This window comes from Peromyscus maniculatus, chromosome 15 (assembly GCF_049852395.1).
Source record: "Peromyscus maniculatus bairdii isolate BWxNUB_F1_BW_parent chromosome 15, HU_Pman_BW_mat_3.1, whole genome shotgun sequence".
NCBI classification, from domain to species: domain Eukaryota; kingdom Metazoa; phylum Chordata; class Mammalia; order Rodentia; family Cricetidae; genus Peromyscus; species Peromyscus maniculatus.
The window spans coordinates 75,540,834-75,562,049 of record NC_134866.1 but is presented as its reverse complement, the minus strand read 5'-3'; the positions used below and the strand labels follow the sequence as shown (position 1 = coordinate 75,562,049).

The window sequence follows — 21,216 nt, the reverse complement described above, 5'->3', positions numbered from 1 at the left end:
AAGAAGAAGTGATGTAGCTGAATAGAGAGAGCAAATCAGATGGCAGAACAGCAAAGCATTATAGACAAGGGTAGAAAGGAAGTAACTCGCATTTGGAAGCTGCAGAGCTGATGAGGTAAGGTTGGCTGGTGGCATTCCCTACTTCCCTGGTCTCTCTAAGGCTTTCACCCCTATATTTGGCTCCATGTTTTTAATTTACTAAGACCATTTAGAAATTCATCTACAAGTAGGTATCCCAGGTTGGCTCACTTAACCAAGCCAAAGTGCTAATTAAATTATGCCCTACTTCCCCCAATAGTTTTGCACTAAGGAGAAGCAAATAACTCTTAGACTATCTACACACACACACACACACACACACACACACACACACACACACACACACACATATACACAAGACAACAGAGGGTCTTTAATGCACCCTCTGTTTAAATTACACCACATAAACTTGTATTCCCTTCACAAAATTTAAAATGAACTGATACAAAATAGAAATGAAAAATCCTAATTATTATATCCTATGTCTAACCTCTGTTCCTTTACTATGTTATCATCACTGAAAAAGAAAATCGAGAGAATAAAAAGGGAAATATTTTAAATTCCCTGTCCTAAAACAAATGACCTTCATCAAATTTGCAAAGAGATTGAATGATTGCTTTTTAAAGGTATAATAACTGAACAAAGGAAGAGAACCAAAACAGTAACAGACAAAAAAAAACCTTATAATTAGTAATGTGCCAGATAGTGGTTCCAGATTTGATAGGCATATGTTCATACATCATCAACGCACCTGTAATACCAGGTCCTCACTAAGAGTTGGCATCACCTTATTTTTATTCTTTTGCTCTTGTGAATCCTTTCCGAGTTTGAGCCCAAGGTGAATCTCAGGAGAAGGCATGCCTATAATGAAATATAATTAGTTTTATTATTCCACTTTTAGATTAATTAAAGCATTGTATAAATACGGTAAAATGTCATTTGACAAGGGACTAATGTTATATGTTATTAAATGGTAGGGTGAATGTTTAGTATATATGAGTCCTAGACTGAGCACAGTCCAAAAGATTATATATCACAGTTTCTTAACTGTGACTTTTATGTCAATATTTTTTAATTATTTCTTGGTAGGGGGTCATGCTGCATTGAACAAAACAGTGCTTGGTATTTCTTGGCCTCAGGTGAAGGGATGCAATGAGTATGTACAGAAAATTTTATATATTAGAACTGGGAAGATGTCTTGATGAATAAATTGCTTATTGTCATTTTGTTAAAGCAGCCCAAGCTAAGACACACTTTGTCATTCAATATAAAAAGTTCCCTCAGAAGTAACTACATGATTTCTTCCAAGTACACTAATGTACTAATGGTGCAGAAATAATCACACAAATGAATTTACATACATGCACAAAGACAGGTAATGTGGCATGGCCCAGCAAGATGGCTCAGTGGGTAAATCTGTTTCCTGCCAAGGCTGACCACCTAAGTTCAAATCCCTAGGCCATACATGGTAGAAGGGAACCAACTCTCACAACTGTCCCCACTCCTCTCTCTCTCACACACACACACATAAATAAACCAATGTATAAATTTATTTAATATATCAGAACCATAGTATTTTAAACAGAATAAAATGGAATAATCATTAACGTATTAGGACAATTAGTTTACTACTTGAAAAAATAAAATTAGAACTCTTCTTTTCCCGTATGCCAAAATATTCTAAATATATTAAGCACAGGATAATGAAAGCAGGCTAGAGATACAGCTCAGCCAGTAGAGCACTTATTCACCCTAAAAGCACCAGGACATGAGTTTGGCCCTAGAACACATGTAAAAATGCTAAGTGTAATGGCACATGCTTATAATCCCAGCACTGGGGAGGTAGAGACAAGATAATCTCTGGGGCTTACTAGACAGTCAGTTTAGCCTAATAAGTGAGATCCAGTCTGAAATGCAGACAGCATTTCTGATAATGAGACCCAAGGCTATCCTTCAATCTATATGGGCACATGCGTACACACACGCACACATGCACACACGTATGCAAACAAATTTTAAAAGAGACAAGAACCTATCACTCAACCTGTGTAAAAACTCACTTCAAAATTGATTAAATACCTTAATATAGAACAAAAACTTTTAAATTTCTAGAAGAAAATGCTTCAAGATTCAGGCATAAGAAACAATTTTCTAAGAAAGGACACCAATAGCACAAGAAATAATCTCAAAAATAATCAAATGAGATTACATGAAAATAAAAAGCTTCTGCACATCAAAGGCAACAATGACCACAAGGAGGAGACCACCTACACACTGGGAAAAACATCTCTGCCACACATCAGATATAGGATTAGTATCTAGAGTATATAAAGAACTTCAAAAATTAAACACCAAGAAAAACCATCTAATCAGAAAATATGGTGATACACACCTTTAATCCCAGCACTCAAGAGGGAGAGGTGGGTGGAGGCTCTGTTATCAGATCTCAGTCAACCTGGTCTAAACAGTGAGTTACAAGATAGCCAGAGCTACATAGTGAGGCACTGTCTCAAAAAACCAAAACCAACCAAACAAACAAAATGTAATGATGAACTGAATAAGAGAATTCTCAGTAGGACAAACATAAAGAGCCAATAAATATTTGAAAAAAATGTTCAACATCCTTAGCTGTCATGGACATGCAAATTAAAAGTGCTGAGTTCCAGTTCACCCTAGTTGTAATGTTTATCATCAAGAAAGCAAATGCCAGCCGGGCGGTGGTGGTGCACGCCTTTAATCCCAGGACTCAGGAGGCAGAGGCAGGCAGATCTCTGTGAGTTCGAGGCCAGCATTGGCTACCAAGTGAGTTCCAGGAAAGACGCAAAGCTACACAAGAGAAACCCTGTCTCGAAAAACCAAAAAAAAAAAAAAAAAGAAAAGAAAAGAAAGAAAGAAAGCAAATGCCAAATGCTGGTGAGAATTGGAAAAAGAGGAACCCTTATATACCACTGGTAGTACTGTAAACTTTTACAGCCACCACGGATGTTCCTTAAAAAATAAAAGTAGATGGCCAGATGGTGGTGGTGCATGCCTTTAATCCCAGCACTCGGGAGGCAGAGGCAGGCGGATCTTTGTGAGTTCAAGAGCAGCCTGGTCTAAAGAGTGAGATCCAGGAAAGGCGCAAAGCTACACAGAGAAACCCTGTCTCAAAAAACCAAAAATAAATAAATAAATAAAAGTAGAATTGCCATATGACACAACTATAACACTCTTAAGCATATACCCAAAGGACTCTTAATCAACAAATCATAGAGATACTTACATATTCATAATTAAAGCTGCACTGTTAACAATAGCCAGGAAGTGAAAACAGCCATCAATAGATGAAGAAAATGTGGTGCATAAACACAATGCAATGTCATGCATTCATAAATAAAAATGAAATCACGACATTTGCAGGAAAAATTAATGGAACTAGAAATTATAATAAAGGAGACACAGAAAGACAAATCCTGAGTCAGTGAGAAAGCTCAGCAGGAAGAAGGGCCTTTTCTCTTTAGGTAGGGATCCACGACACCTCCCTTAGGCTCATGAAGAATGGCTGTGGGAATCATCTAACTCTATATAGTAAGTCTGCTCCTGGCCTTAGAAACCAGCCAAGCTGGGCTGGAACCATTACTGATACCCCATTTGAATGTTAACAATGATGCCTAAAGGCTTCCCTAAGACCTAGACAGCTGACCTGACAAGTTGGGAGTAACAGGAAAAACAGCTTCCAACACTTAGTAAATAAGAGAAACTAGATTCTCACACCTACTACATTACCAATGACCTAACTCCCACTGCAAATACAAAAAGTGTGAATAACCAAAAATATGTCTCCTCCAAAAATTATTCTTGCACAGTAATGTCCCCCAAGGAAAGTGACTTAAATGACATACAAGAAAATGATTTCAAAATAGCAATAATAAACAAGATCAAAGTACTCAATAAAGATATGATAAATGTTGAAAACAAAAACAGATGAATGAAATAATAAAAGCAATTCAATATATGAAAATGGAATTTAAAAACCAAGTAAAATATCTGAAAAAAGCCAAAATAAATGAAAACTTAAAATAAAAAATTAGGAAATTCAAACAAAAATTTCAGAGTAGAGATTCACTGATAAATTAGATCAAATAAAAGAGAGAATATCAGGTCTTCAAGATAAGTAAATGAACTGGATTAGAGAGAATGTTGAATTTACACACACACACACACACACACACACACACACACACACACACACACACGTGCGCGCAAGAATGGAACTTGCAGGAAATCTGGAACACTATAAAAAGACCAAATCTATGAATAATAGAAAAAGAAGAACAGAATAAGAGACCCAGATCAAATGCACAGAAATGCACAGAAAATATTTTCAAAAAAGTCACATAAAACTTTCTTAATCTAAGGAAAGAAATGCCTATCAAAGTCCAAGAGGCATACAAAATACCAAATAGACAAAACCAGGAAGAAACTACCCAGATATCAAAACACTAAGTTGTAGAGGTTTATCCCTCACTCCCACATTTCCCCAAAGTACTCTTGAGTAGGAGCAACAGGAAATATTGGTTAGAAGGATAGAGGGGGGAGAAACAGATAGAAAATATAGGATAGCCTTGAGAGGGCCTGGATCCTAATCCATTAGGCCTTGACTGTCTCTGCCCCAGGGTACTTCAAGGAATGCCAAGGGGTGGAACAAAAGACCTCTCCCCAGCACAGTCAAGTGCAGACCATCTCAGTGACCTGCACTCAGGCCCATGGTCCAATCATCCGCTCTATGCAGACATGCTGGGTAAAGCCACTAGGAAAAATGAGCTCCAACAGGTTCTCCCCTTCTTAACATATAAAAAACAACTCCCCATTAAAAGCTCACAGCAATCTCCATAGCTGTCATACCTCCCTGTATGAAAGTAGAGGATGATAAAGATGGCATTTCTTTTTTGGTATGTGTCTAAGGTGACTACAACAGTCTGAGCTACATCCAGCCCTTTCTAAACCAAAAAACTCTTGACGCAACTGTATCAAACTTAAATACTTCCTTAGCTTCATAATTAACATAAACAAGTTAACATAATTCTAACATAAATATTGCTATACATAGTTAAAATTCTCTCAATCTTAAAGCAAATTCTTAATAGAACCATTTGAATTTCTTGCTAACAAAACACAGGATAAACTTCTGATGTGTTCACATCAAACTTAAATACTTCCTTAACTTCACCAAACCATGGTGCATTAATATCAACAGGTTAACATAATAACTCTAACATGAACATTACTTATACACCATTATAATTCCTACAAACATATATTCAAAGGCAATATTCTCAATATAAGCATTAATACTTTCTGACAAACCTACATACAAAAACAATTTCTTAATATAACTATACAAAACATAACATTAATTCACTCAAGTAACATTCAAATGTTTTTAATTAAATAAACTGAAGAATATTAACACTCCCCTTTTTCTTTATAATTTTTTAGAAAATCCAAGCTTCTTTATTTAAACAGTTTCGTTTTCAAGTAGTTCCATTTTTACATAAACAGTCCCATAAAAGTTTCATTTTTAAGATAAAACAATTCATGAATCACCACAGTTAATAAAGCATATATGCACACACAAAACTGCATCTTGAGCCTAAGTAGAAAAAATAAATTCCTCCATTTAAACAGTTCCATTTTTAACAAAAATAATTCCATAAAACAGTTCCTACATCATCACCATAAGTAAATGCAAAATTGTCTCTTTTAATGAAATCATTACTGTCCATTTCATTTCTTAAGTCCCAAAATTCAAATAATAAATTCTGGTACCAGCCTTCCAAATATGAAGAAACTCATAACCAAAACCTTTATGTAGTTTTATCTTATCTTTTAAGTTCAAATAAATTCTGGTACTAGACTTCCACATCCAAATATGAAGAAACGTTTTAAACCCAAAACTTTTTGCAGTTAACAATTTTAGTTCAAACAAGCATCTCTGCAACTTTTGTTCTCTGGCCAGAAACATTTTTAGTTATAGTAGCATTTTATAAGAGTCTTTCCTACAGGGTGAAAGCTATTAGTTACATAAGAGTTGGTTGGTGCAAAGTGCTTTCAAGAGAGACTTTCTTTAGCTATCAAGTAGAAACTGCAAGGTTTTTGCTGGTAGGTCAGGTTTTTCTGTGCTGTACTAATGTTCCATGGATGCCTGGCTGTGGCTGTTGTGCTGGCTCTGGCATCTGCTTCTGAAATCACTCAGACTGCCAGCTTTCAGTCTGCTAGGGACACTACCTTCTGTGTCCCAGGTTCCTTCGCCATATACATTAAGCATAGACTCACATTCAACATATACTTATATATACTTCTTACAAGCTTATATTCTTTTTTTTTTTTTTTTTTTTTGGTTTTTCAAGACAAGGTTTCTCTGTGTTGCTTTGCACCTTTCCTGGAACCCCCTTTGGAGACCAGACTGGACTCGAACTCACAGAGATCCGCCTGCCTCTGCCTCCCAGTGCTGGGATTAAAGGCGTGTGCCACCACCGCCCGGCCGCAAGCTTATATTCTTAAGGAAATTCTATAGGACTACCTTAGAACATTTATTTCTTATGTTCATACAAGTTTATATTTGTAAAGAAATTCTATAGGACTACATCAGCAAATACACTTATATTACTACATGTCTGAAAGAAATTCTATAGATCCATTTTACAAACTTATATTAAGCAAATACTCTGGGCTACCCTTAGCAAGTATCTAACTTAGCAAACACCTAAAAGATTTCTTAACAAGACAGAGAGTAATTTTCTTCAGACTTCATTTCAAACCCAAAAAGTGAATGAGAAGAAAAGAGAATGAGAAGAAAAACCTTCTAAGGGGAATAATGTATTTTTAAGTGACTTAGCTCTGTTAAGACTATAATCCTTGGGGTAAAGATATTTTTTTCCCAGTTGTCTTTCTCGCCAGGCTCTCTATCAGCTGTTCCAGGTCTGGCAGTGAGTTACTCTGTGGTAAATCGCTTCTTAGCTAGGGACTGTCCCTTTACCCAAATTCATAACAGCTTCCCTGTGCCATAATTCAAACATTTCTGTTATAGCGGAACTTTTGGTTTGCTCTACCAAAAAGCTTTGATTCAGAATGAGGGTGAAATTACCATATTGAACTGTCATAAAGCTCTTAGCAAAAATTTCTTGCACAGTTATTAGGCAATATAAGACATTTTCCCAAAGGAGCCTGTATATCAGATCCTCTGCTGATCAAAGGCAGAGCAGCTCCTAGCTCCAAATCTCTTTAGCTTTTTATTGGAGCTGACATTCCTCTGTTCCACACTCATTAGTTCTCAGAAGGTAAAATTAAGCTTTCTAACATTGCTTTGAAAAGAAATTTCACTTTCAGTTGAAAAAACAGTTTTTCCAGGCAGTGTCACCATCTTTATCGGAAAAACTACCTTTCCCAGAATGCATTTCTCTACATCAGCCTGCTGTTACAAGTAACCTTTCAGATTCCATTTCCCATAGTTCTTTTCATGTCTGGGAGTCAACTTCCAGCTCCCTTTTACCGTGCTTTTTATATTTTGAAAAATCAAGAGTAAACAAGTTTTCTTTGCTATGGGAGGTTTCTTGAGTCAAAAGATTTCTGCTCTCCCTGAACTGTTTTTTGTAGGTGTTTTTCTTTCATCAGATACTGGCTCCAATCAGAATCACACCTGCCTCATTAGTACTCATGGAGGTAGACACTCCTGATACCAACATTTCCTTGGGCTGTTCATCTGCCCCAGCCAGTCAGGGAAAAGCAACAAAAGCACTTAAAATAGAACTTTCCCACAGCTCCTTCAGAGAGACTTTCCCTGGTATCTCTTCCTGCTTGTTATTAAGGGAAGTTTTTGTAACCCCAAGCTTGAATTAGGACAAGTGTTATTTCCCTAATCAGGCCTTTCACCTGACCCTCTGTCCAAGCAGGTTGTGTCTACTCACATATACTCAGACCATGGTTTATTGCCAGAGGGAAAATACGCTTCAGGGTTTCACTCCCTCTACTCACTGGGAGTTAGTGGGGGAAACTGAAAGTGCTTGATACAAAGCTTTTCTCAGAGAAATTTCTTTTGGCAGCCATGAATACTGAGTAATCTCACCTACCAACCTGGGGCTTGTAGTTAAGCGGGTGACTGTGCTGTTCCCACTGGCTCTGGCTTTGCTTATACGCTAGCAGTTTTCCCTCAGGTCCTCACCTTCCTGCCACAGCTCCATGCTCAAGGAAGCTGTTGACAACTGTAGGAACCCTAGCATCCCCAGAATACACTTAAACTCAGAGGTGCCAGCTAATCACTTCTCAGTTGTTGGTTAGTAGTAAGGATACAATGCCAACAGAGAGGGTTTTCATTACTTCAGGGGATCTTTGTGTTAGGGTGATTGTGAGCAATCTTTTCATTCTGATAGACACTCACCCAGAAACAGTTCCTCATGCCTCAGCTGCAGCCATAGCTGAGAGGCTCCGCTTTTACTGCTTTGTCCGAGCCTGCAGTTTCCTGCCCCACTGGGCTCTCTGTGGCTCTTAGCCCACACTCTCCCTTGTGTTTCTTCAGGGGATTCTGACTGCTGCTTTTTACTGGCTTAAAGAGACAGAGCTTAGAAGAGAGGTTTTGGCCTGTTCCAAGAGGTTTTTTTTTTTCCTTAGAGCGAATCACAGATAATTTCCCTATAGAGGTCCAGGTGAATCTAATTTTGCCCTTACCAAAAGAGAAACTGAGAAAGTTCTGAAAAGCTTTTTAGATTTTTAGAGAGAAATTTAAGTTTTTTTCTAAGAAAGCTTTTAGTTTGAGAGAACTTCTGTTCTCTAAGCTTTTGACTTCATGGTCAAAAGGAAACTAATTCTGTTGGTATGATGTTGTAAAAGTGCTCTCAGGCACTGCTGGTGGAGCAGAGAACTTTTGTTTCCATCCAAACTAGGGGAAATCTCTTTCCTCTGCTGCTTGGACTTAGGATTTTAGCTGTCCCCAGGCCTTTTGGCTTCCACAGGAATCTTTTTTCTGCCCAAAATATTCAAAGAAGAGCTTTTATCTTCCCGTTAAGCTCAAAGAGGATAGTCCCCCCCCCCCAGTTTCACATTCAAAGCCCCAAAGTTAGAAAATTACAGACTTAGTTTCTCTGTCTTATCCTAAGTTTCCTTTATTCTCTTTTACTAATTTTTTCTACACTACCTTACTACTCTTCTAAGTTTTTTATTTACCCTATATTATTACACTCAACCTTCTTTATTTTTCATAGAAAGAAATTAAGAGACACAGGAGAAATCTTGATAGAGAAGATTGTACACTGCGGCCTAATACTTGGACATCCTTCCAGTCCATTTTTTCTTTTTCTCTTGAAGATAAAACCCTCTGCCTTATTTAACTTTTTCCACCACAAAACCGGACCATACCTCTTCAACTGGCAGTACCTTACTTCTATTTTCACCAAGCACTCTAGATAAATCTAAATTATATATATATATATATATATATATATATATATATATATATATATATATATATATATAGTTATTATTTTCCTAAGGCCCTGTTCAGTGGCGCCATCTTTGGGGGTTTATCCCTTACCCACACATTTCCCCAGAGTACTCTTGAGTAGGAGCAGCAAGAAATATTAGTTAGAAGGATAGAGGGGAGAGAAACAGATAGACAATACAGGATAGCCTTGAGAGGGCCTAGATCCTAATCCATCAGCCCTTGACTGTCTCTGCACTAGGGTATTTAAAGAAATGCCAAGGGGTGAAGCAAAAGACCTCCTCCCAGCACAGCCAAATGCAGACCATCTCAGACACCTGCACTCGGGCCTGTGGTCCAATCATCCTCTTTATGAAGACATGCTGGGTAAAGCCACTAGGAAAAATGGGCTCCAACACTAAGTGAAAGAACAGAGAAAAGATATTGAAAACACCAAGTGAGAAAGATCAAGTCACATAGAGAGGCAGGCCCATCAGAATTAACTGCTGATTTCTCAATGGAGACTGAAAGCCTGGAGGGATTGGGCCAATGTTCTATAAGTTATTAAAGAGCACAGATATCACTATTATACCCATAAAAATGATTGGTCATGATCAAAGGAAAAGGAAAACTTGCGAGATTTTAAAACAGATTTTTAAAATCTATGACCAGCACAGGATACAGAAAGGAAGGCTTAGATCTGAAGATCTTAAAGCATCCTTAAGAAGATACAAGAAACAAACAATTCCAGGACACTGAATCAAAGTGGTTTAACAAAGGTAACAAATATCAAGAATTAACACATGTGGTTCAGTAACTCTTAATATCAATGGTCTGAAACTCCAAAATACACAAAGACTAACAGACTGAATCAGAAAACAGGATCTGTATTTTTGATGCTTCCAAGAAAGGCATGCCTCACAACCAACAGCAGACACCACCTTAAAGTAAAAAGGTGAAAAACATTTATCTGACAAAATAGACTTCAAATAAAAACTAGTTAGAAAAGATGGGAGAGGCACTGTATACTCATTAAAAGGAAAACCACAGGATATTATAATCCTAAACATATATGTACCAAACATAGTAGCACCCAATTTCATAAAAGAAACTCTGTTAGACTTAAGATCACAGATGGATTCCAACACAGTGATAGTGGGTGATTTCAATACTCTGACTTTCACCAATGACAGGTCATCTGAAGAAAAAAATAAATAGAACTCTGTAGTTAAATGACATCATAAATCAAACAGACCTAATGGATATTTACAGGACATTCTGCCTAAACACCAAAGGATACACATTCTCAGCAGCCCATGGAACTTTCTCTAAAACAGACCACATATTGGGACACAAAACAAGTCTCAAGATGAGGATTGCACAGCCTAACTTGATGATACATGAGGTTGTCCTTCCAAATACATGTACATACATAAGCAGTTACTCACACACACATGTCTATCTATACACACACACACACACATACACAAACACACACACATCTTATTGATGAGAGATAAATAAGAACTATAATGACATACATGTATGAAAAGGCTATAAAGGAATTCTTACTCTGTGTTCTAAGTTTTAAAAATAATAATAAGCCATGAAAATTTTTTAAATGTTATTTTGTACTTTTACAAGTATGTTTTAGAGTTAAGCTAGAGATTAGATGATGATGATAAGAGCTGTCCAGGAGCCACCTCAATACTTCTGGACCCTTTCCAGGAGCTCTACATAGCCTCTGGAAGCTACAGTTCCCATTGCTATCCCTATCACAGGGTCTGTTATAAAGGCATGTAAGAAACTGTGTAAAGAAGAGTAACATAAAATAAAAAGTTAACAGAATGATAATACTTGGGACACTGACAATAGCTAAAGTTTTTTCTCACCTTTCCACATCCCATTTACACCAGGATGAAGAAAGAACTCAGATTTCGAAGATGTGTATCGATTCAAGAGCAACCTTTTAAATGCAAAAAAGAAAACACAAATTAATTAGACATTTCCAAAACAGAGTAACATTTAAATTATCATTTTTGTAAATTAAATTGCTGAAATTCTTTTATACTACTATAAATACTTATATTTCAAAGTAGTATTTCAGAAACATTTACTCTAATATAGAATTTATCCAGGGCTGGAGGGATAGCTCAGCCGTTAAAGGCTAGGCTCACAACCAAAAATATAAGAATTTATCCAAGAAGAAAAATGTTCACTTATTCATATTCATTTTACAAATATTTTGTCATTATGTTTGATTTAGGGGAACAAGAGACAGACATTAATAGCACTTGATTGTCTTTAGTTAGAATTGTCTTAGTTATTGCTGTAATAAATCACCATAGCCAAATGCAACTTCGGTAAGAAAGGATTGATTTTGGCTTATACTTCCATATCACAGTCCATCATAAAGTGAAGTCAGGGCAGGAACTCAAGCAAGACTGGAACCTGGAGGAAGGAGCTGAAGCAGAGGCCATGGAGGAGTGCTGCTTACTGGCTTGATGACCATGGCTTGCTCAACCTTGCTTCATATATCATCCAGGAGCACATGCCTAGGAGTGGTACTGCACACAGTGGGCTAGACCCTCCTACAGTCTTCTACAGGTTCATGCACATCAATACACACATTCACATTCACATACACATTTTTTTAAAGAGATGCCATTTTCAAAAAAGAGGACAAAAGGAGCATTTTCAAAAAAAATTCTAGGGACAAAGAAGGAAATATGGAGAACTTTTTTATTACTGTGATTGAATTAAATCCCTTTTAATTATGTGACAAACTTCAACAATTCAATTATCAAAATCACAGCTATATGTTATGGCTCATGCCTGTAATCTCAGCACTTGGGAGACTAACCTAGGCAGAGTCCTTAGAGTTCAAAGCCAGCCTGGGCTATATAGTGAGTTATAGGCCAGCCTGGAATAGGAGCGACACCCTGACTTAAGAAACCAAAATCTCAAACATTCCATGGATGCAGTATTTTAATAATAAAGTATAACTTTTTAATATTAGAAAGACGAAACACTGAAAAAGTATTTTCCATTTGAAAGGGAGTGAATTTAACAGACTGAACTAAAAGGAAATTTTCCAGGTTAAAATCTGATTGGAGATTTAAAGCAATTTTCACTGGTTATTAAAAGTATAATGAATTTTTATGACAATTAGGGTTTCAATTTTATGTGTATAAAAACTTTTGCAATTCAGTCCTAACATCATGTTGAGCTTTTAATTCAATTAAAAACATCTAATTAAAACATGCTTTCAACGTAATGGTCTAAAGACAGTGTTTAGCAACAGTCTGTCTTCATCAGTAGTAGAACCTCCATTTTGGCACAGATCTTGATCAAAATGGCTACTTTCATGAGCTAATTTAAGGTGACTATTTAAGCCTATGTCTCCTATGCTTTGCTCTCTCGCTCCGACCTTCCCTTAGGTTATTTTTATCACCACATGAATATAGTGCTAGTATGTCCCTGAGGGACAGACTCAACCCCTATCTTTCAGGCTAGTTAGGTCAAGGTAGCCATTCATTATACATAATTCTAGCGCTAGGGAGGCTAAAGTTGAAGGACCTTGAGCTCAAAGCCAGCCTGTGGTACACAGAAACACTTTGGGTTTTTTTGTTTTTTGTTTTTTAAGGGAGGGATGTAAATGAACCTAAAGACACAGTATGAAAAACTATACAGTCTGATTCTCCAGGAGAAAAAAACTTAAGTAGAAGTTCAGGGGTTTGAGAGACTATATGTCAAGATCCAAAATGCACATCAAAAAGAAAGCAAAAGAAAAGAGATTGGGGACTGGCAAGACGGCTTAGCAAGTAAAAGCATTAACAACATAAGCCTGCCAACCCGAACTCCATCCCCAGAACACACAAGTAAAGGCACAAGGAAAAGATGGAGTCCAAGAATTGTCCTCAACCTCCATATGTGTGCCACAGCATAAGCACCCACACACACATCCTTCGTGCACATACATATACAATAACAAATAATTTTTTTATTTATTTTATTTTATTTTACAATACCATTCAGTTCTACATATCAGCCACGGGTTCCCCTATTCTCCCCCCTCCCACCCCCTCCCCTTACTCCCAGTCCACCCCCCATTCCCACCTCCTCCAGGGCAAATCCTCCCCCGAGGACTGTGATCAACTTGGTAGACTCAGTCCAGGCAGGTCCAGTCCCTTCCTCCCAGACTGAGCCAAGTGTCCCTGCATAAGCTCCAGGTTTCAAACAGCCAACTCATGCAATGAGCACAGAACTTGGTCCCACTGCCTAGTTGCCTCCCAAACTGACCAAGCCAATCAATTGTCTCACCTATTCAGAGGGCCTGATCCAGCTGGGGGCCCCTCAGCCTTTGGTTCATAGTTCATGTGTTTCCATTCATTTGGCTATTTTTTTCAATAATTGAGTAAAACCAAAATTACAGTAACAAATAATTTTTAAAAGGAAATTAGATTGGGGTAGGAAAAGACTATTTAAAGAAACCATCTTCAAGAAGCTCAGATAAGTCAAAACAAGTAAACAGAAAATGTCATTCCTGACAAAAAAGATGAGAGGAGAAAAACTGCTCACATGCAAGAGAACTATAATCCAAACAGATGGGGGCAATGCAGCCACTGTTAAGGGACCAAACAAGACACTTTCCAGAATGGCAGATTATGAAACTCCATGCATTTATTAAAATACTCCCTGGGCACCAACAGGAGTAAATACTACTTGTGTGTACATTGAAAAAAAGGGAGTGATGATGCACATATATAATCCCAGCAGGATTATTGTGAGTTTAAGGCTGGCTCAGGCTATATAGTGAGACCCTGAAAGAAGAAAAGATGAATGAAGAAGGGAGGGGGGAAGAAGGAGCAGCAGCAGCAGTAATCTGGGTATTATTCTTTACAACCGTTGCTCAGCGCCCCCAAATCTTATCAGCCACCATCTCCTACCAAAGGTTTGCTGGGGTTTCTCTAATCTGCCACATCGCCTCCGTCTCCACTGCTATTTCCTTGTCACTTTCTTCTCATTCCAGTCTGTAACCGGTCTGAAACCTAAGCTCTCCAACCCTGCTTTGCAGAAAGGAATTCTTGCTTCATTAGTAAGAGCTTTAAATAGATACAGAATCTTTTTTTTTTTCACTCTGTAGACCAGGCTGGACTGGAAACTCACAGAGACCTGCCTGCCTCTGCCTCCCCTGTGCTGGGATTAAAGGCGTGCGCCACCACCGCCCAGGTTAGTTGGCTAAAGCGCCTGTCTTGTAAATGCAGAATTTTAACCCCCAACCTCAAGTCCTGAACTAGAATCTTTAATTGGTTTTTCTAACTCTTTTCTCTTTGGCTCTTTTGGAGGCTGCCACCCAGCTCCCAAATAAATCACATGGAGTCTTATTCTTTCTTATGAAAGTCTGGCCTTAGCTTGGCTTATTTCTAGTCAATTTTTCTTAAATTATTCCATCTACCTTTTGCCTCTTGGCTTTTATCTTTATCCTATATACTTTTCTTTATTTCTTACTCAGTGGCTTCCTGTGTAGCTGAGTGGCTGGCCCTTGGAGCCCTCTTCCTTCTCTAGTGCCTAGATCTCTCCTCCTCCCAGATTTCTCCTATTTATTCTCTCTGCCTGCCAGCCCCAGCTATTTCTTTCTCCTGCCTCACTATTGGCCATTCAGCTCTTTATTGGACCAATCAGGTGTTTTCGACAGGCAAAGTAACACAGCTTCACAGAGTTAAAACAAATGCAGCATAAAAGAATGATTCTTTACATCATTAAACAAATGTTCCACAGAATAAACAAATGTAACACATCTTAAAATCATATTCTACAACAGGAATCTACAATTTAACAGGGCCCAGGTGACTCAAAAGCGCATAAAAATGTAAAGCCCTAGTGTAAGGCATGCAAGGCAAACAGAAATCAGATTAGGATACTCCTCCACTTAAAACTGCATAAGCATCCCATTAAGGTCTACACAGGATGTATGTGGCATCACTTGACCTCACCTGGATCCCTCCTTTGTCACTCCACATCTATTTTACAGTTCTGAAGGATTTAATTTGCTTATATACTTCAAAATGCATAACTCGGTGCTATGTTCCACATCTACATCTACGCCCACCCACTTCCTTATCCAGGAATACCTTTTCCTCACATGACTAAATCCTATGCCACCTTCAAGCTTCTACTCAGAAGTCAACCATAGCAAACTCTGACAAATAACTAGACTGTGTGAGGTAAAAGTTCATCTGGGCTGCTAAACCCACATCCCTAGACTTCAGATATTATACTGAAGTTATTTAAGTGTTTCTCCAGGCCTAGTTTTCTCAGAGGCAGTGGCCTCGTTTTTTTTTTTTTTTTTTACTTTTTTTCCTGCACCTAACACTGAAAATATGATATCTTCAAGAAAGGCTCTGATAAGCTGAATTTTTTTTTAAAAAAAACAACTTATTTATATAACTATTTGTGTTGATTGGTGTTTTGCCTGCATGCATGTCTGTCGGGTTCCCTAAAACTGGAGTTACAGACAGTTCTGAGCTGCCATGTGGGTGCTGGGAATCGAACCTAATTCCTCTGGAAGAGCAGTCTGTGCTCTTAACCTCTGAACCGTCTCTCCAGCCCCATACTCTCTTATTCTTATAACACGTTTCCAGTTTAATACAAACCTGTTTCCCTGTTATAGGTATTGTTTGTTTGTTTGTTTGTTTCAAGACAGGGTTTCTCTGTGTAGTTTTGGTGCCTGTCCTAGATCTCGCTCTGTAGCCCAGGCTGGCCTCGAACTCACAGAGATCCGCCTGCCTCTGCCTCCCGAGTGCTGGGATTAAAGGCATGTGCCACCGCCACCGCCACCGCCCGGCTCCGTTATACTTCTTAAAAAGAAGCTCTGTGAACCATCTCCCAGGCCAAAGATTAAGTTTGAGTGGAGCAGTCCTTGTCCAAAGTACTTGGCCCCAGCATAAGACAAAGCTTTTTGAAATGCCATGAACCCACCACCATCATTCTGTTTCCAGCTGGGCTCGGAGGCCTGACGGAGGCTGACATTTGTCACTGTTCACCGTGACCGGCCCCCAGGCTCTAATCTCACCCACCAGCCCCGTCCTGCTGGCGGCCATTTCCACTCAAAACCACGGAAAGCCTAGCCCGGCGGCTGGGCAGGGGCTCCGTGCTCAAGCCCTAAGGGCGGTCACCTTCTCCAGGGCAGCTCCTCCTCTTCCAGTTCGTTCTCCGTCACCGACCCCTCAATCACTGTCTCATCACTGTCACTGTCTGAGGCCTGGGCACCTTTCTCCATCTTCGCCCCTCCCTCAAGGCTTTTTAGTCTCCTCCTCTAGTTCCGCCTTCTCCGCAAGCAAAAGGGCTTTCCGCGGAGGGAGGAAACCGAGGGTTTAAAATAACAAAACTAGTGACCAGAGGAAAGGCCTCTCCGGACGGCGGAGGACGCCAAAACAGACGCGTGCAGCACGGTCGTCGACGCACGGGCGCTCCGGAGCTCGTGCTGATGCTCGCCACCAGAGCGCAGCCGCACCACACGTCTGTGCGGCGCGCGCAATCCCGGGGCTCCGCCCCTGGCTTCCAAGCCCTGGCCTTGCTCCTGAGGCTCCACCCCGGATTCCAGGCCCCGCCTCTGGCTCCCAAGCCCCGCCCCCAGGAGCCCGAGGCTCAGTTGCTGGTTCCCAAGCCACACCCCTAGCCCCCGAGGCTCCTCCCTGGCCCCCAAGCCACACCCCTGGTTCCCGAGGCTCCTCCCTGGCCCCCAAGCCACACCCCTGGCTCCCAAGGCTCCTCCCTGGCTCTCAGCATGAAAAAAGCTGGCCCTGAATGAAGGCTCTGTTCTGATTGCTCATAGTTTCTGGTCCGCCATGGTATGGCCAGCCCCCAAGGCTGGATGGCACAGTTTGCTGGTAATTCTCATTCAGGTGTCTTCATCTCCCTGCACGTCCCAGCGGCTGTGGCTCCAGAACATTCTGAAGCCAGAAGGTAATCTTAGACCCTGAAGGTTTTGCAATCCACCAAGTGGCTCCTTACTTCTTAATCCCTTTGATACTGCCTCCCTAGGTGTCCCCCTAAGTAGGTAAAAGAAATGTTTATCAAAGGTTTTCAGATCCGCTAATCTAATAGACATATATTTTAGATTTTTCTCACAACTCTGTAAATTACTCTGAAATACAGATTGTATAGGAAAAGTATAAATGCTTTTCTCTTTTATCAAATGTTAGAATAGTGGTGTCTAGCAACACCCAAAAATGATTATTTTCTCAGTGAAGATCTAGGGGTTTTTTTTAAGTCATTTGCTGCTTTTTAAAATGTGTCACACACACACACACACACCAGTGTATGCGTGTGTGTGTGTGTGTGTGTGTGTGTGTGTGTTTAGGCATAACACAGTGTGAGCGTGGCATTCAGAGGACTTTAGCACAACCATGTTAACTGTTCAAGAGACACATCACTGTGCGTGTCCAGGTGCCAAGTGAGGGAGGGCTTAAAGATTCAGGACAAGACTGAAGTTCTTTCTCTCCCTGGAATTTTTAGTTCCTAGTATGTGTGTATGTTATTTTTTTTTTTCAAATACTGGATGGAACTAGGGTTTTCTGGTGCCCCAATTCCTGCCCTTTTCATTCCTTGTAGTGATTTGTATTTACTAGTAGCCACTGCTGTTTTGCTGATGAAAACCGGCAGGTTGGTAGTTGTCCTTTAAGTTTACAGAAACGGTCTTCATAAAAATTAAAAGCAAGCAGAATAATAATTATGCAACAATCTAGTCCTCCATTCTCTTCTTAACCCATCTCCTCTATGTTAGAATGGCGTGTAAATCCCTACCTGTTCTCCTGCTCATCAGCACCTTTGACCACTCAGCTCTGCTTTCACAGCTGGGCAGGAAGGAGAATATGCATACCCAACAAAGATTGGTCTATTACTCCAGATGCCCCAAAGTAAAAGTTGCCTTTGTTCCAATGACTTAAGCTAAGTAGAGAAAATTTGGGTGTCTGAGATTACAGTCTCTTTTGGTGCTTTCTCTGGTGGTAGAAAGGTGTTGTGCTCAATGAGAATTTTGCAATATTTGAAGCACAAAGAAGAAATGGCAGAGACAAGTCTCCATCCAGAATGCCAGTAATATTTTAAAGAAAAATAATGACTTTAAAAATAAAGTTCAGAGTTTCAGTGCAAGACAGAAAAGGATGAACAGGAGGGCAGGAGTCTATTCCGCCTTGTAGTTCAAACTGTTTTAGGGAGGATGAGCTGAGTCAGAGACTGAACCCTTGAGGGAAACCCAAGCATTTCAGAGATGACAGGAACCAGACACTCAAACAGTGTCTGGGAAGAAATAGAACTCAGCTTTCTTTTCAATTAGTTTGGACTAAAATTATTCAACTCTATTGAACTACATTAAATATATAAAATCTGGTATTCACAATGATAATTGGCCACTCTTGGAAGCTGCTGAGTACTGTTTATTATAAAATTAATAAAGGGAGAAATAAAGCATTTATCCTGCCTTTCCTATCAAATCTATTTCTTAGGATAACCATGGTTGGTGAAGGAAAAGTATTCTAATTTATAGCAATATATAATATGTTTTCTTTTTTTTTGAGAAAGGTTCTTATATGAAAGAAATAAAATCTGATGGCTCATTTTCAAAGGTATCTTGAACTAATGTATGCCCAGCTACAAATGAACAGAAAACACTAGATTCTTGTAAATGCCGACTAGTTTAGCTATCCTCCCCACAAAACAAGCAAGCAAGCAAGCAAGCAAGCAAATGAGTAAATAAATAAATAAATAAATAAACAAACAAACAAACTAGAGTAGAAAATTACTAACAGTCAAGTTTGCCTGAAAGGTCATGTTCCTGATAAGTTTTAAAATAAGCCAGATTTGAGGGTGTAGCTCCGTGACGGGTTCGGCCTCGCACGCGCCTCCCACCCTGCGCCGCCATGATGCCCAAGAGGAAGGTTAGCGCGGACGGAGCGGCCAAGGCGGAGCCCAAGCGGCGAGGCTGTCGGCCAAGCCCGCCCCTGCCAAGGTGGACGCGAAGCCGAAGAAGGCCGCGGGGAAGGATAAACCATCAGACAAAAAAGTGCAAACAAAAGGGAAGAGGGGAGCAAAGGGCAAACAGGCGGAGGTGGCTGACCAGCAAACCACAGATGTGCCTGCAGAAAATGGAGAGGCTGAGAACCAGAGTCCAGCCTCTGAAGTCGAAGAGAAAGAAGCCAAGTCCGACTAACCATCCATCGTGTCTGTCAGTGTCCCCGCCTCCCTTCTTGTACAATCCAGAGGAATATTTTTATCAACTATTTTGTAAATGCGAGTTTTTTAGTAGCTCTAGAAACATTTTTAAAAGGTGGGGGGAAGTCCTGCCTCATCCCATTTTTTAAGTGTAAATGATTTTTTTAAGAGGTTAAATCACTTGCTGGTTGTTTATTTTTTGGTACAACCAGAAAATAGCAGGATACTGAATCAGGAGAGGCTGTGACTGTCTCGGGGGTCACCATAACATTCCGTAGAGGGGGCTAGTTTTATATCCTACAACACAAAGCATACTTGGAGTCTTGGTCGTGCATTTGTGTCTGGAATATTTTCAGTTATTTCTGGTCTCGTGTTTCTAGTAGAACTGTATCCTAAAAAACCACTCCTCGGTCCTTGCCCTGTCAGAACTGTCTCTGGTCATGGCAGTCCATTTTCCTAACAGTTGTGATAATGTGCTGTGAAAGATTGAAATTTTGAATATGTACTGTATGTGGCATAAAATTGTGAGTCAGTGGAATTAAGGATTGTGAGCATTTGATTGTTATGTGAGGTCTTAGGGAAAACTTGCCAAGCTTAGGATGGAACATCACTGGAATAAGTTCAAAGAGAAACAATAATACATGGCTCTTTTGGGTACGTGAACACAATGTATGACTCTTAGAATTTGGGTCCATGTTTTAAGAATTGAAATGTCTGTGTACTCAACCAATAAAGTCTCAGTTGTGAAAGAGTAAAAAAAAAAAAATAAAATAAAATAAAATAAAATAAGCCAGATTTGAAATGTAGTGATGAAGCCACACACAATTTTTTGTTTCGGGAAGGACATATTGTGATCGACAGAGGGAGAGGTAAGATGGTGCCTAAGATTATACCCTCCTGATCGCCCAGTTAGTGAGGAAACAGAGGAAGGTCATACATTTGGTTGGGGTTTACAAAACTATTCTCTGTGCTCACCCATTGTGTCCACCATTCTGGGATGATGTCCAGTGTTGCAAAGTTGTAAGATAAACTGCCTTACTTTTGTACTCTGCATATCCAGTGTTCTTACAATGAAGTGAGGATCTTTGTTTCTCACACTGGCCCACATGTATAGCCTGGGACATATGGGGCTTAGGGCATGAGAGATGGTTCAGTGGGTAAAATGCTTCTTGTGCACAAACCTAAGGAGTTCAGATCCCCAGCACCCACATAAAGCCTGGTGAGGTGGCGCACACCTGTAATCCCGGTGCTCAGGAGGCAGAGCTGCAGGACTCTACCTGGCAAGCCGCTAGACAGACGAGCTGAGCCAGTGAGCTCCAGGCTAAGTGAGAGACGCTGCCTGGGTAAATAAAGCACCATGTGATTGAGGAAAACACCAGACATCAAATTCTGGCTTCACATGAATAGATACAAACACACACACACACACACACACACACACACACACACACACACGCACACAAACACGCACCATATGTATCCTTACAGACATGCAAACACACATACACATA

General features: G+C 39.7%; 1 protein-coding gene and 1 pseudogene across 5 annotated transcripts in view; one reads left to right on the top strand and one right to left on the bottom strand.

Annotated features, from left to right (window-relative positions):
• Ankrd31 (ankyrin repeat domain 31) overlaps positions 1-17,017 on the bottom strand; it is a 165,435-nt gene extending 148,418 nt beyond the window's left edge. Inside the window, exons 1-3 of one of the 5 annotated variants that reach the window (XM_042261661.2) lie at positions 16,669-17,017; positions 11,383-11,456; positions 791-900 (exon numbers count right to left, since the gene is read on the bottom strand). In XM_042261661.2, coding sequence (XP_042117595.2) covers positions 791-900; positions 11,383-11,456; positions 16,669-16,772 — 288 coding nt within the window. In that variant the 5' untranslated portion in view covers positions 16,773-17,017. The remainder of the gene's footprint in view (positions 1-790; positions 901-11,382; positions 11,457-16,668) is intronic. The other 4 variants (XM_042261660.2, XM_042261664.2, XM_042261665.2 and 1 more) reach the window with 4 other exon arrangements.
• A 2,381-nt stretch (positions 17,018-19,398) lies between these two features.
• Positions 19,399-21,153, top strand: LOC143268711 (non-histone chromosomal protein HMG-14 pseudogene; annotated as a pseudogene).
• The last annotated feature ends 63 nt before the right edge of the window (positions 21,154-21,216 follow it).